Raw genomic sequence first — 16,678 nt, 5'->3', positions numbered from 1 at the left:
TGATGGTGTTGACTCTCAGTATCCTGTGTGTTGTGATGGTGTTGACTCTCAGTATCCTGTGTTGTGATGGTGTTGACTCTCAGTATCCTGTGTTGTGATGGTGTTGACTCTCAGTATCCTGTGTGTTGTGATGGTGTTGACTCTCAGTATCCTGTGTGTTGTGATGGTGTTGACTCTCAGTATCCTGTGTGTTGTGATGGTGTTGACTCTCAGTATCCTTGTGTTGTGATGGTGTTGACTCTCAGTATCCTGTGTGTTGTGATGGTGTTGACTCTCAGTATCCTGTGTTGTGATGGTGTTGACTCTCAGTATCCTGTGTGTTGTGATGGTGTTGACTCTCAGTATCCTGGTGTTGTGATGGTGTTGACTCTCAGTATCCTGTGTTGTGATGGTGTTGACTCTCAGTATCCTGTGTGTTGTGATGGTGTTGACTCCTCTCAGTATCCTGTGTGTTGTGATGGTGTTGACTCCTCTCAGTATCCTGTGTGTTGTGATGGTGTTGACTCTCAGTATCCTGTGTTGTGATGGTGTTGACTCTCAGTATCCTGTGTTGTGATGGTGTTGACTCTCAGTATCCTGTGTGTTGTGATGGTGTTGACTCTCAGTATCCTGTGTGTTGTGATGGTGTTGACTCTCAGTATCCTGTGTGTTGTGATGGTGTTGACTCTCAGTATCCTGTGTGTTGTGATGGTGTTGACTCTCAGTATCCTGTGTGTTGTGATGGTGTTGACTCTCAGTATCCTGTGTTGTGATGGTGTTGACTCTCAGTATCCTGTGTGTTGTGATGGTGTTGACTCTCAGTATCCTGTGTTGTGATGGTGTTGACTCTCAGTATCCTGTGTGTTGTGATGGTGTTGACTCTCAGTATCCTGTGTTGTGATGGTGTTGACTCTCAGTATCCTGTGTTGTGATGGTGTTGACTCTCAGTATCCTGTGTGTTGTGATGGTGTTGACTCTCAGTATCCTGTGTTGTGATGGTGTTGACTCTCAGTATCCTGTGTGTTGTGATGGTGTTGACTCTCAGTATCCTGTGTGTTGTGATGGTGTTGACTCTCAGTATCCTGTGTGTTGTGATGGTGTTGACTCTCAGTATCCTGTGTTGTGATGGTGTTGACTCTCAGTATCCTGTGTGTTGTGATGGTGTTGACTCTCAGTATCCTGTGTGTTGTGATGGTGTTGACTCTCAGTATCCTGTGTGTTGTGATGGTGTTGACTCTCAGTATCCTGTGTGTTGTGATGGTGTTGACTCTCAGTATCCTGTGTGTTGTGATGGTGTTGACTCTCAGTATCCTGTGTGTTGTGATGGTGTTGACTCTCAGTATCCTGTGTGTTGTGATGGTGTTGACTCTCAGTATCCTGTGTGTTGTGATGGTGTTGACTCTCAGTATCCTGTGTGTTGTGATGGTGTTGACTCTCAGTATCCTGTGTGTTGTGATGGTGTTGACTCTCAGTATCCTGTGTGTTGTGATGGTGTTGACTCTCAGTATCCTGTGTGTTGTGATGGTGTTGACTCTCAGTATCCTGTGTGTTGTGATGGTGTTGACTCTCAGTATCCTGTGTGTTGTGATGGTGTTGACTCTCAGTATCCTGTGTTGTGATGGTGTTGACTCTCAGTATCCTGTGTGTTGTGATGGTGTTGACTCTCAGTATCCTGTGTGTTGTGATGGTGTTGACTCTCAGTATCCTGTGTGTTGTGATGGTGTTGACTCTCAGTATCCTGTGTGTTGTGATGGTGTTGACTCTCAGTATCTGTGTTTGATGGTGTTGACTCTCAGTATCCTGTGTTGTGATGGTGTTGACTCTCAGTATCCTGTTGTGATGGTGTTCTCTCAGTATCTGTGTTGTGATGGTGTTGACTCTCAGTATCATGTGTGTTGTGATGGTGTTGACTCTCCAGCTATCCTGTGTTGTGATGTGCTGTTGACTCTCAGCTATCCTGTGTGTTGTGATGGTGTTGACTCTCAGTATCCTCGTGTTGTTTGATGGGTGTTGACTCTCAGTATCCTGTTTGTTGTGATGGTGTTGACTTCAGTATCCTGTGTTGTGATGGTGTTGACTCTCAGTATCCTGGTGTTGTGATGGGTGTGACTTTCTCAGTATCCTGCTGTGTTGTCGATGGTGTTGACTCTCAGTATCCTTGTGTTGTGATGGTGTTGACTCTCATTATGCCTGTGTGTTCTGTGATGGTGTTGACTCTCAGTATCCTGTGTGTTGTGATGGTTGTTGACTCTCAGTATACTGTGTGTTGTGATGTGTTTGACTCTCAGTATCCTGTGTGTTGTGATGGTGTTGACTCTCGATCTGGGTGTGATGGTGTTTGACTCTCAGATTGTTGTGATGGTGTTGACTCTTTTTCCGTATCCTGTGTGTTGTGATGGTGTTGACTCCTCTCAGTATCCTGTTGTTGTGATGGCTGTTGACTCTCAGTATCCTGGTGTTGTGATGGTGTTGACTCTCCAGTATCCTGGCCTTTGTGTTGTGATGGTGGTTGACTATTCAGTATCCTGTGTGTTGTGATGGTGTTGACTCCTAGTCATTCCTCGTGTGTTGTGATGGTGTTTGACTCTCAAGTATCCTGGTGTTGTGATGGTGTTGACTCCTCTCAGTATCCTGTGTGTTTGTGATGGTGTTGACTCTCAGTATCCTGTGTGTTGTGATGGTGTTGACTCTCAGAATATCCTGTGTGATGGTGTTGACTCTCAGTATCCTTGTGTTGTGATCAAGTGTCCGACTCTCAGTATCCTGTGTGTTGTGATCGGTGTGACTCTCAGTATCCTGTGTTTGTGATGGTGGTTGGACTCTCAGTAATCCTGTGTGTTGTGATGGGTTGACTCTCAGGACTCCTGGTGTGTTGTGATGGTGTTGACTCTTCAGTATCCTGTGTGTTGGTGATGGTGTTGAATCTCAGTATCCTGTGTGTTGTGATGGTGTTTGACTCTCAGTATCCTGTGTGATGGTTGTGACTTCAGATCCTGTTGTGTTGTGACTGTGACCTCTCAGTATCCTGTGGTGTGAGGTGTGACTATCTCGTATCTGTGTTGTGACGGTGTTGACTCTCAGTATCCTGTGTGTTGGTGATGGTGTTGGACTCCTTCTCAGTATCCTGTGTGTTGTGATGGTGTTGACTCCTCTCAGTATCCTGTGTGTTGTGATGGTACTGCTTATGTTTCTTCTGTTCTCTAGGTTTTGAAGGTCTAGTTCCATTAGTCTATCCTTGTAGCTTAGCCCTCTTAGCCCTGGTACCCGTCTTGTTGCAAATCTCGGTACTGTTGAAATTTTGGCTTTATTATTCATCATGTGCGGTGGTGGTGGTGATCGTGGTGGTTTGTGGTGGGTAGTGGTGGTGGTGGTTTGTAGTGCTGGTGGTGGTGGTGGGGATGGTGGTGGTGGGTAGTGGTGGTGGTGGGGATGGTGGTGGTGGGTAGTGGTGGTGGTGGTGGCGGTGGTGGTAAAGATGGAGGCTGAGGTCTGGTCAGCTCACAATACATTTCCTTTGAGTGTGTAATACACATAATTGGACTTGCTCGGGTCGAGCGTAAGCTCTCGGATCCCATACCTCATATTTCAGTCCTCTAGTATACAGCCCCCCTCTAAGCCCTTTGTGCTCTTTAATATCAACATTTAAGCCTCTGCCACTTTCCATTCTAAACACATTGTTTTTAAGACACCAGAAAATATATTTCAAATATCATTCCAGAAATCATCCCAAGTCTATCAACTTTATTACAGCAGATTGCAAAATGCCTACATGCTGCAAGCAGTTTGATGTTACCGTAATACAGAGGCTCATCACCTTAACGAGCAGCGACCTCAATTGGTTAGGTGGATTGTGAAGGATGGGAGTGGTGTGGATAGTGGTGTGGAGGCGGGGATAAGGCTACCTAGCCCCATAACACAGCACGGCGTCTCAGCCCTGGTACAAGGGATCACAAGGCGCTCTTGGCTTTACCTTGTTAGTGAGTCAATGCTTCCTTATAATCCACCACTACCTCGCTGCCTGCTCTATGATACATATCTTCATATAAATACATGCCCACGTGTTGCCTGATATACATGCCCACGTGTTGCCTGATATACATGCCCACGTGTTGCCTGATATACATGCCCACGTGTTGCCTGATATACATGCCCACGTGTTGCCTGATATACATGCCCACGTGTTGCCTGATATACATGCTCGCGTTGCCTGATATACATGCCCACGTGTTGCCTGATATACATGCCCACGTGTTGCCTGATATACATGCCCACGTGTTGCCTGATATACATGTCCACGTGTTGCCTAATACGTTGCCTGATGCTGCCAACTAATTAATAAGCTAATTAATTTTCCCAACTACAAAAAAAATGAGATTATAAAAAAAACATTACGGATAAAATATTCAATTGAACAAAAAGGCAAAAACACAAACATAAAAACGTCATATAGAAAATATTCTAAAATACATTAAAATCAATAACATTAACAAGACTTGGAGGAAGTCCGTGAAGCCTCATTATCGTACCTCAGGCACCAGGACATTCATGTGTACGATATTTTGAGCCACTGAAGGAAGGCAGGTTTTTAATGGGACGAAATCTTGCTCATTTCGAAAGCAAAGTCTCAGATAATATTCATGTCATGTCGTACAGCCATCAGAAGGTGACTGGCCAACTATAATAAGAAAAAGAATTTTGGCCGGAAATGATACGAGCAAAATGGAATTTTTATAAATTTTTGGTGATAACGGAAGATAGTTCTTATTGATCATTCGGCATTAGTTTTCTCTCTTTCTTTCTTCTTGTAATTCAACTAAATCAATAAATCGTGAAATGTTTATATATATATATTATATATATATATATATATATATATATATATATATATATATATATATATATATATATATATATATATTATATATATATATATATATATATATATATATATATATATATATATATATATATATATATATATAATTGGACGTCTCCAGACAAATCAAAAACTTATAACAACAACCCGGTTGACCAGATCAAACTTCCACACTGACACAAAGTTTTGGTGAGGAAGACAGCAGGTTGGCTGCCAGTCGACCAGCCTCAACCCACTGGCCGAGTGGGAGATGACGTCGTCGACCAGCCTCGCCCACTGGTCGAGTGGGAGATGACTTCGTCGACCAGCCTCGCCCACTGGTCGAGTGGGAGATGACTTCGTCGACCAGCCTCGCCCACTGGTCGAGTGGGAGATGACTTCGTCATCTCCCACTCGACCAGTGGGCGATGACGTTACATCTCCCTTTGGTATATGTAATACATTTAACTGAATTCCAGTTAATGGCATGATTATCAAGGCTAATATGAAAGTATAATGATTAGACTCGCGCCCAATCCTAATTGCATTATGTTAAATTTTGTCCGTGTCTGATATATATGAACCCAGTCCTTCAAGGGGCGGAACAAACACATCCTGCTGAAATAGTGTAGGAAGACTCTATGAAGATTTTACTGTACCATTATTATTAAAAACTAAATTGACACTGAAGATTATGTGTGTGTGTGAGTGTTGAGCTGTGCTAGCGCTTCTGTGTAGGGATAAACCAAGGCGTCCTTAGTAACCTCCCTGGCTCTTGGTCACTATAAAAGTTGCCGCTTGCTTGTCACAGAGCTGAATCAGTAACAAGTTTAGGGTGTTGCAGCTTCGCCGCAATTTCATAAATCTCAGCATTTTCTTCGCGAAAGAATTCTTCTGTGCTGAAAACCTTCACGGCTCTAACACACATAGAGGGAAACAGTTAACTTGACTGTAATGTGATGTTGGAAAAATAATGAATATAGTGATCTTGTACACACAAGATCACAAGTGATCTTGTGTGTACAAGATCACAAGTGATCTTGTACACACAAGATTCCTGTACACACTTAAGTTAAAGAATCTATCAAATGGGTGAATCTTTATATCCAAAAAGAGCAAGACTTCGTTCTCTATCTCAATGGTAAATGTAATGGAGGGAACCAGAAAATTTTGTCTACCGAGGAACTCGTTTGGTCCAAGTTATTGGCCAAAGACACAAAATATTACCAATATATCCATACCATTTCGTGTTGCTCGGTAAAATACCAGGCAAAATTTTGGTTTCAAAGAATTCCCTACATACATTACTAAGGTTCTGGGCCTCTAAGAATCTTTTCTTAGTATATAGTACTAAGGCCTCCCAATATATCTCTTAGTATACATTACTAACGCCTCCTTATTATCATTCCAAACGTCTGGATAAAATTTCCCTTGAAACATAAAGTTATCTTTAATAAACAATTTGATTAATTCATCAACAGCAATATTAGGTATTCCAAAATTATATTTCGGAAGTTCCCTAGTGCATGAAAATTACCAAACCATTGCACGTACTCTCGTAAACACTGCAATCTAAATTCACAAATTTAAAACTGAAAGTCAATACTAAGTTAGATCATTTATCCACAAGATCTTTGTTGTTCTTATTTTGTGAATCTGAGATGGACCCTACTGAAGTAAGGAATTATCAGGGGAAAGCGCCGAGCCATAATGGCTATATAGCACTTGGAAGGGGTCAGGATAAGGATCTGGGATGGGACGGGGGGAAGGAATGGTGTCCAACCACTTGGACGGTCGGGTATTGAACGCCGACCTGCATGAAGCGAGACCGTCGCTCTACCGTCCAACCCAAGTGGTTTGGATGAAAGGGAGACAGTTTTGAACAAGCCATTTAGGTAATTTGTACACAACAGAACTACCAGCATAATTAGTGAGTGTGTTGTAATGAAACCATGCATGTAAAATAGAACGCGTCTGTTATACATTTAAAACAATGTTATTGTCTTTACAAAGGCTTTTCAGACTTGTGTTGAAATGATCAATATCTTTCCATATCAGATCTCTTGTTAATTGTTATATTTAGCATCTGTCACGAAGCAGACAGATGCTAACTTTAACAATTAACAAGAATAATTGCTACTGTACCAGTAGCAATTTTTCAGGTTTGGAAATAGTATCTGGTGGTGGTTTGTGTAATTGGGCACCTTGCTATTGTTTGATCTTTTCGTCTAACTAGCTTCCACTCTCACGCACTCTACACTCTACACATGCACTCTCACGCACTCTCCTCTACACATACACTCTCACGCACTCTCCTCTACACATACACTCTCACGCACTCTCCTCTACACACACACTCTCACGCACTCTCCTCTACACATACACTCTCACGCACTCTCCTCTACACATACACTCTCATGCACTCTCCTCTACACATACACTCTCACGCACTCTCCTCTACACATACACTCTCACGCACTCTCCTCTACACATACACTCTCACGCACTCTCCTCTACACATACACGCTCACGCACTCTCCTCTACACATCCACTCTCACGCACTCTCCTCTACACATCCACTCTCCTCGTATTTCTGCATTCTGACTTAAAATGCTATCAAAAGTCTGAAATATTGGTTGTGTTGTCCATAGACTTATTCACCAGTTTCAGTGCTTAGTTGCGTCATTTTCTAAGAGAAGGGGAAGGAAGAAGGGAAGTGAGGGGAAAGGGAAGGGGAGAGGAGAGAAAGGGGGAGAGAGAGAAGATGGGAGAAGATACATATACCAGTAGCCCAGATCCCATATATTTACCAGTCCCTGCAGTAATGGATATACCAGCCCCACGCATTAATAGATACACCAGTCCCGTGGATATACCAGCCCCACGCATTAATAGATAAACCAGTCCCGTGGATATACCAGCCCCACGCATTAATAGATAAACCAGTCCCGTGGATATACCAGCCCCACGCATTAATAGATACACCAGTCCCGTGGATATACCAGCCCCACGCATTAATAGATACACCAGTCCCGTGGATATACCAGCCCCACGCATTAATAGATACAGCAGTCCCGTGGATATACCAGCCCCACGCATTAATAGATACACCAGTCCCGTGGATATACCAGCCCCACGCATTAATAGATACACCAGTCCCGTGGATATACCAGCCCCACGCATTAATAGATACACCAGTCCCGTGTAATAATTAAATACATCTGGCAACCGCCACTTACCAATATTCAGACTATCCTCGCTCGCATTGTAATTATTGCTCCCACACGTCATGATGGCTCGGGATAGCTGAAGCTTTGTTGCATTATAATTGCATTATATTTATTTTGTAACACTGACCACGCTTGGTTAATGTTTCAAAATTTGGTCAGGTAAACATACCTCTAGTTTGGTTAGGTGTGTGTGTGTGTGTGTGTGTGTGTGTGTGTGTGTGTGTGTGTGTGTGTGTGTGTGTGTGGCTAGTTTTGTCATAGACTTATTCAATAATATGAATGTTAATGTAGGTGATGTTTGGTTAATGTTTAAATTAACTGTGTTTGCATGTAAGAGAAAGCTCGTTACTGTAATACAGTTTTATATTTTATTTTTAAAAGAGATGACAATTATGATCGTGCTCGGAGATATGGTACATGTTTTTTAGATTAGATGTCAATGTTTTTCCGTTTCAATTCTAATTAAAAATTTCTCCACACACACACCCACCCACATACGACAGAGTGTGTGTATATGTGTGTGAGAATTTATTTCCCACACACACACACACACACACACACACGATAGAGTGAGTGTGTGTATGTGTGTGTGTGTGTGTGTGTGTGTGTGTGTGTGTGTGTGTGTGTGTGTGTGTGTGGAGGGGGGGGGATATGCACACAATTGCAGAACCTAATTCTACGACCGACCACATAACATCTTAACCATAAGACGCTGTGGTCATCATAAATTACAAACTTTATCTGATTATTTGACCATAGGAATAGTAATTAGCAGACGGGAAGATTGTGTGACTGGCTTGAAGCAGAGTAGTACAATAGTAAGTGAAACGTGGATGGCGTAATCCGTAGCGTTTACGAAATATAATATTAACCGCTCAAGTCGTCCATTACCTATACCAAGCCAACGACTGTGGATCGTGTATGAATGAGTATACCAAAAGCTGTGTATAGGAACACACACATTCAACTGCTCTCCCACACAACTATATCCATACACAACTAATAAATATGCATGCATTATACACAGTTACCTTAAAATACAGGCACAAATATGAACATACATTTGCATAATGATACAAACACGCTGCCATATACATACACAAGTACTCAAACAAACATACGGGTCACCTGTGCGTTCCTGTTTGGTTTACCGTAGCTCGGGAGTCGGTCAGCTGTTGATAGTTCGCGTGTTTTCTCTGTAAACAATGGCTGCTGTTCTGTGATCTGCACAGTGACAGAGAGAGAGAGAGAGAGAGAGAGAGAGAGAGAGAGAGAGAGAGAGAGAGAGAGAGAGAGAGAGACAGAGAGAGAGAGAGAGAGAGAGACAGAGAGAGAGACAGAAAGAGAGAGAGAGATGGACCAACAGAGAGAGAGAGAGAGAGACAGAGATGGACCAACAGAGACATCGAGCCATCTGTCACACCACAGCTTGGGTTAACGCGCTATACTTCAGCATCTGTGCCTTACCACAGGCAATATCTCAACCAGTCCTGCCTCGCGAACATGGTAAACCTCTTAAGGTTGCTAGAGAAGGTCCCCGGAGTTCATATCACCTCCCGCCCAGCACCTGAGCCTCACATAAATATGATTCTAATCAGAAAACGTAAATACAGCATTTAGAAACCTAAGATTCCAACAGAGCATTCTAGACCCAGAGTGAGAGATGATGCTAACCAACATGAACGCCCTAGAGGGATGCCTCTATTAGAAGAACAATTAAGAACATTAAGAATGTGGTATTCTGGCCCATAACGCCTCTAGTCTTTCGCAAGGTCAAGGCGGCCCCCCTGGCCACTACTCTTGGCCTCATTCGTGTTTAAACACCGAGAAGGAATGGTGCCCAACCACTTGGACGGTCGGGGATTGAACGCCGACCTGCATGAAGCCAGCCCGTCGCTCTGCCGTTTAGCTCTGAACACCAAGAGTCAGTGGCAGCTCACTTCCGTGTTGTTTCATTCAGGGTCACTTAATGCATAATGTCCTCATAACAAGAGGCCACTCATAAGAGGATATGAGTGCAGGTGGTGAGAGAGAGAGAGAGAGAGAGAGAGAGAGAGAGAGAGAGAGAGAGAGAGAGAGAGAGAGAGAGAGAGAGAGAGAGAGAGAGAGAGAGAGAGAGAGAGAGGAAGCCATATTAGTGAGAAGGGCTGCAGGAGGGGAGAAACTAAGAGGTATTTCTAATTGTTAATTTGTATAGACTTTGAGGCTGAGGACGTGTGTGTGAGTTTGAAAATTTATGTTTCTATAAAGATATTTGTAAAATAAATTGCACACATTGATGGTAGTGAGCTACAGGATGGAGTCTCCCCTGCACTGTGTACCCAGTTTACTGCAAATTGCTCATTTACATAATTACTTTGCTATTACGCTTTATATATCTACACACACACACAATATATATAAATATATATATATATATATATATATATATATATATATATATATATATATATATATATATATTTTGGTAGCAGTCTTTCCTGCAAACATGTGTTGTTGAATATGGCCGAAAAAGTAAGATCAATGATTCTATCACGAATCTTTTCAATATTTCTTATGTTTTTCTTCACTGTCGGGGGAACAATGAACTTTCTCCAAAGTTCATTTTCACACTTTTATTTTTGAGATGCGTTTCCCAAACGCCAAGGGATGCCTAAGGATGTGTTTCGCAAGGTCACTCCTTACATTCCCAAAGACAAGTTTACGATATTTAGCATTATATTCTCTTTGGATGAGGAGGTAACGAACAAGTGGATCAAACATATGGATGATTAACATAGGGGATATTGACAGGGTATTGAAACATGGGCAGCTTATGGTCCTAAGGCAGGGTCATTGGATCCTGTCTCTGCGTTGGCTCGGGGTCTTGAAGTGGGTAGAATGTAATTGTGTGTTAACTAGTCGATGATTGCTGGTCTTGACTTTATGATGTGTAGCGCCTCGCTGATGTCGAGTCATCTGTTGTCGTTATATCTGTCGATTATTTCAGTGTTGCTTGTTAAGATGTCTCTGGTGATGGTCTGGTTGCGTATGGAGATTAAATGCTCCTTGATGGAGCCCTGTTGTCTGAACATTGTTGATCGCCTAGAGACGTTGTGGTCTTGCCTATATACTGAGATCTTTGGGGCTGACAGTCCCCGAAGTGGGCATGTGAAGGCATAGACGACATTGGTCTCTCTTGAGGCATTCTGCTTGGTGTCCGGAGAGTTCTTCCCAAGTTACACCGTCAACTTACTTATGAAGAACCCTAAGTGAGGACCTCGTGGGCGCTAGGTAAGCCGTTAAGGTCCCTCCGTTTGCTCCATTCCCATTACGCTTGCTGGAATTGAATTCAAATATCTGTTACTGCCCACCCCGCCGCTTGCCTAATGCGCTCGGTCTTCTTACCCTGGCTGCGGGTCGTGTGTGCTCACTCAAGTATGTGTGTATCGAGTCTCGAGTGCTGGGAGTCGTGTGTGTGTAGTAAAGATTAGTTTTCCTATTGATAAAAAGTACAATATCGGATTTGGTTCACATAGGCACACAGGCTAAGCTTCAATACGCGTTAGTGTTCGTTAACATCTTACACAAAATGATTAGTTAATTCCTAATAACCGGGAGAAGTGAGCCAGACAATCAATTCTGAGGCACAACCGACCCGAGCGACCTCGGCGCCGTCTACACAGTTCCCGCCAAAATCACAGGTCCGGGACAGCTGATCAACTGGAAATTACTGGCTTCCAGCCTCGTATTCAATACAACACTTGGGATAATTACATTACCTGCGGTTCTCAGAGTTAAGGCAGATTATAAAGGCAGCAACTGGAAGGATGAGATGTGGAAATTGGAAGGAGAAGAGTTAAAAACAAGAGACGAGGCAGAAATAGAAAAGAGATGGGGTGGAAATAGGGAGCAGACATATAGAGAACAAGATGTGTAGAAATGTGGAGGAGGAAGAGGTTAAGGCAGAACAACAGCAAGAAAAGCAGAAGGAAAAAAAAAACAGCACCAACAACAGCATCAGAATCATCACCACCAGCATAAACATTACAAATTTAAACAACAAAAGGAACAAAAGCAGCGGCAGTAAGCAACTAAAAGCCGCAAGAAGCCTAGCACACGGCATGTTTTCCCGCGCAAAACCCTCCTAGAATGACCGCACGACTCTACCCCCTGCCTCGGCCGCTGCCCCCTGCCTCGGCCGCTGCCCCTGCCTCGGCCGCTGCCCCTGCCTCGGCCGCTGCCCCCTGCCTCGGCCGCTGCCCCTGCCTCGGCCCCTGCCCCTGCCTCGGCCTCGGCCCCGCCCCAGCCCCCATGTAACAATATAACAGCTCCCCCTACTACCACCACCACCTTTCACAGCTCAGGAAAATTGGAAGTAAATCCTGGTACATTAGTTAAGAGTCGGCCGAGCCGAGGTAATTACTGCTGGCTTAACATTGTTCAACACAGATTACTACACAATGATTCACCTTGATATTTCAACTTAATGTTCCAATGAACGGGGATGGGAAACAATGTTTACCTTGGCGTCCTTCGACTGTGTAAGAGTTCAGTGTAACACGCACACGCACACACGCACACACACACACACACACACGCACGCACACACACAAACATTTCATGATTGTCGGAAAGTCTTTGACACAGTACCGCATAAGAGGCTGGTACATAAGGTGGAGAGACAGGCAGGTGTAGCTAGTAAAGTGCTCCAGTGGATAAGGGAGTACCTAAGCAATAGGAAGCAGAGAGTTACAGTGAGGGGTGAGACCTCAGATTGGTGTGAAGTCACCAGTGGAGTCCCACAGGGCTCTGTTCTCGGTCCTATCTTGTTTCTGATATACGTAAATGATCTCCCTGAGGGTATAGACTCATTCCTCTCAATGTTTGCTGACGATAGCAAATTTATGCGAAGGATTAAGACAGAGGAGGACTGCTTGATGCTTCAAGAAGACCTGGACAAACTGAAGGAATGGTCGAACAAATGGTTGACAGAGTTTAACCCAAGTAAATGTAATGTAATGAAGATAGGTGTAGGGAGCAGGAGGCAGATACAAGGTATCATTTGGGAGACGATGAAGATCAGTTAAGGGACGCCCCCATCAGTTAAGGGACGCCCCCCATCAGTTAAGGGACGCCCCCCCCATCAGTTAAGGGACGCCCCCCATCAGTTAAGGGACGCCCCCATCAGTTAATGGACGCCCCCCATCAGTTAATGGACGCCCCCCATCAGTTAATGGACGCCCCCCCATCAGTTAATGGACGCTCCCATCAGTTAAGGGACGCCCCCATCAGTTAATGGACGCTCCCATCAGTTAAGGGACGCCCCCCATCAGTTTAGGGACGCTCTTCCTCTCGCATAAAGCTGCACTTGCCTTCAGTAATAGGAAGCTATTTCCACACCTATTGATGTGTCGCTGAGGGAAGGGGGCGGTCTGAAGGGTCTAGCAGGTGAGAGAGTCTTAAGGCAGAGTGGACCCTCCACCACAAGTACATTGGTTCGATCCCATTGTACTGCTTCAATATTTGTTCAACCCCCAACTCATTTAGACGATATGGTATTGCCGATAATCCTGCTATAGTGTCGTGCAGTGTGTCCCTCCAATAGCACTCAAGTCACATTACCACTAACACCTGATTGGCTTAGGACAGTCACGTGACTCGTAGCGATGGTAACCTAATACGAGAGGTTGAATTAACCTATACCGTTGATAGGTTAAATAATAATCGTAAATAAGAAGCAATAAGATGCTTATCTTAACATACTAAGAAGGTTAGGTGAGGTCGGTGTTTTCTATGAAGCTTTTCAAGGTAAACTGAAATATTCACAATCAATTAGAATGTCACATATGCACTTATTAGATAAGCCAATATTGACTGTACGCAAGTGCGAGAACGGGTTGGGTTGGAAGGTTGTGTTGTGGTAGACGGTACGGGTCTAAGGTTGTAAGACAGTGTTGTGGTAGACGGTACGGGTCTAGGGTTGTAAGGCAGTGTTGTGGTAGACGGTACGGGTCTAGGGTTGTAAGACAGTGTTGTGGTAGACGGTACGGGTGTAGCAGGTGTAACTGGGCCTGTACAAGAGGCTGTGAACCCTCACCATCAGGTGTGCACGTACACACACCACCACCAGTGGTGTGATCTCAGCAGGACCACCGCCCACTTGTCTTACTCAACACTCCAGGATTACTACACCCGCCGCCACCCAGGGTGCCAGGGAGGGTCCTAGAGAGGCGGCGGGGGAGGGAGGGAGGGAGACAACAGAACAGTAAGGGAGGGGAAACACAGCAAGGGAGGGAGGTGAGGAAGCTGAGGGGTACGAATGGAGGGAGAGACAGAGGGGAAGAAGGGAGGGTATTATTATGTTTACCTACCAGTATGTGTGAGCACCGAGCTTCAGCTCCCGGGCCTTGTCTCTGAGGTATTAGGACCTCTGAGGTGGTTGAAGTGATGAACACAGCACTTACCTCTACCTCTCCCACACTCATCTCTACCTCTCCCACACTCATCTCTACCTCTCCCACACTCATCTCTACCTCTCCCACACTCACCTCTACACTCTCCCACACTCACCACTACCTCTCTCACACTCACCTCACCCCCCCCCCCCCTCAGTCCTCCTCCCTAACCAATCATTATTTAATTTTACTTATTATCAAATATTATTTGAAATATTTGAAACATGTTGAACAAGATACAGATGAAAAATAATTAATTTACTATTATATTGATGAGTTCTCCAGCAAGATATCAAACCAAAGATTACAAAACATTATTAAAGGTGAACGAATATATGTAATGTTCTGTTCAAACCTAAATTGTTCACTAATAATTAACCATTGTTGAATTGTTATATAAATATACTCATTTGTGAAATGATTTTGTTTACCCATTTATTTAACCGGATTCTTCCCTATCTTCTCTCCCTCTCTCCTCTCTATCTTCCTCTCTCCTCTCTATCTTCCTCTCTCTCCTCTCCCTCTCTATCTGGCGCCTCGCCCATGGCGTCACACCAAGCAGCCTCCCACAGCACCGTCACCCACAGTAACAGGCTGCCCCTGCTCGTCTCCTGTTATAATGACTCTGCACACTACCACACCTGAGCACAGTGCCTCGCTGGTCAGGCACTACACCACCTGCCAGGAAGAGTGCCACACTTATACACTATCTAGAGTAACACATGAGTATTGTGCCAAGAAGCAGTGAGTAGTGAGCAGAGTGCCAAGAAGCAGTGTGTAATGGCACTAATGGGGCTGTCTTCACCCATAAACGCCACTAATGGGCTCCCATGCTCTCTAAGGCTGCTCGGTTGTAACAGATATACAAGAACCCCCATTAATAATATGTCCCTTCACCCCATAACCTCATAAATGGGTGATGAATCCATTACCAGGTCCACATCCCCGCCATTAATGAGTGATTAACCCCATTAACAGGTCCCCATCATGTAGCCCACTAATGGGTGATGGTCCCCCCATTACTCCACTAATGGGTTGTCTCCATTAACAGGAAACCTGGTTGTGCTCGTGGTGATGTGGGTCCACCCGCGCATGCGCTCCACAACAAACTTCTTTCTGACCAACCTGGCTATTGCTGACTTCTGTGTTACCGTGTTCTGCGTGTACCAGAACCTCTCCCAGTACCTGGCGCAGACGTGAGTGTTCCTCTCCCAGTACCTGGCGCAGACGTGAGTGTTCCTCTCCCAGTACCTGGCGCAGACGTGAGTGTTCCTCTCCCAGTACCTGGCGCAGACGTGAGTGTTCCTCCCCCAGTACCTGGCGCAGACGTGAGTGTTCTCTCTCAGTACCTGGCGCAGACGTGAGTGTTCCTCTCCCAGTACCTGGCGCAGACGTGAGTGTTCCTCTCCCAGTACCTGGCGCAGACGTGAGTGTTCCTCTCCCAGTACCTGGCGCAGACGTGAGTGTTCCTCTCCCAGTACCTGGCGCAGACGTGACTGTTCTCTCCCAGTACCTGGCGCAGACGTGAGTGTTCCTCTCCCAGTACCTGGCGCAGACGTGAGTGTTCCTCTCCCAGTACCTGACGCAGACGTGAGTGTTCCTCTCCCAGTACCTGGTGCAGACGTGAGTGTTCTCTCCCAGTACCTGACACACAAGTTCGTGTGAGTGTGTGAGTGTGTGAGTGTGCGAGTGTGCGAGTGTGTGTGGGTGGGTGGGTGGGTGCGCGTGGGTGCGCATACGTGCGCGCGAAAGGGAGATTTCACAGTAACTCCTTAAAGACCCTTAAACTTCCAAGTGTACGAACCAATCTGGCTTTTAACCGGAAGATAAGAACCCAATTAGCAAAAGGAATAAAACATGAAAATTGCGAGGAATATTGCGTGTCTCTGTGGCATTCGTCCCCCCCCCCCTCCCCTGGGTAATACCCTCCCCCCGGTGGCACTCTTAGAGTGCCTAGAGTGCACATTCCAAACTCCAGGCTCTCAGTATTCTCATTGAATTTTAATTTGGTTTGGGATTTAATTTAGGTATCCTTTTGTATTTAAGAGGCAAATTTAATTTAAAGTTTTGTGATTGTTACTGATTTTTGTGTTACTGTCTGTATATGTTTTATTAGTTATGATATCATTAGCGCTTTGATAACACAAAGGATTGGAAAAGGGGATCCCTGGGAGAT

General features: G+C 44.7%; 2 protein-coding genes across 4 annotated transcripts in view; one reads left to right on the top strand and one right to left on the bottom strand.

Moving 5' to 3' along the window:
- Nucleotides 1-16,678, bottom strand: part of LOC123768196 (threonine synthase-like 2) — a 96,964-nt gene that overhangs the window by 60,765 nt on the left and 19,521 nt on the right. The window lies entirely within an intron of this gene.
- The window catches only part of LOC123752243 (trissin receptor), a 72,446-nt gene that overhangs the window by 44,854 nt on the left and 10,914 nt on the right, over nt 1-16,678 (top strand). For all 3 annotated transcript variants that reach the window (XM_069306955.1, XM_069306957.1, XM_069306956.1), the window contains one exon: nt 15,554-15,698. In XM_069306955.1, the coding sequence (XP_069163056.1) occupies nt 15,554-15,698 (145 nt within the window). The remainder of the gene's footprint in view (nt 1-15,553; nt 15,699-16,678) is intronic.

Source organism: Procambarus clarkii, chromosome 59, assembly GCF_040958095.1.
Source record: "Procambarus clarkii isolate CNS0578487 chromosome 59, FALCON_Pclarkii_2.0, whole genome shotgun sequence".
Taxonomy (NCBI): Eukaryota; Metazoa; Arthropoda; class Malacostraca; order Decapoda; family Cambaridae; genus Procambarus; species Procambarus clarkii.
The sequence above is the reverse complement of the archived record's forward strand: the minus strand, read 5'-3'. Positions and strand labels throughout refer to the sequence as shown.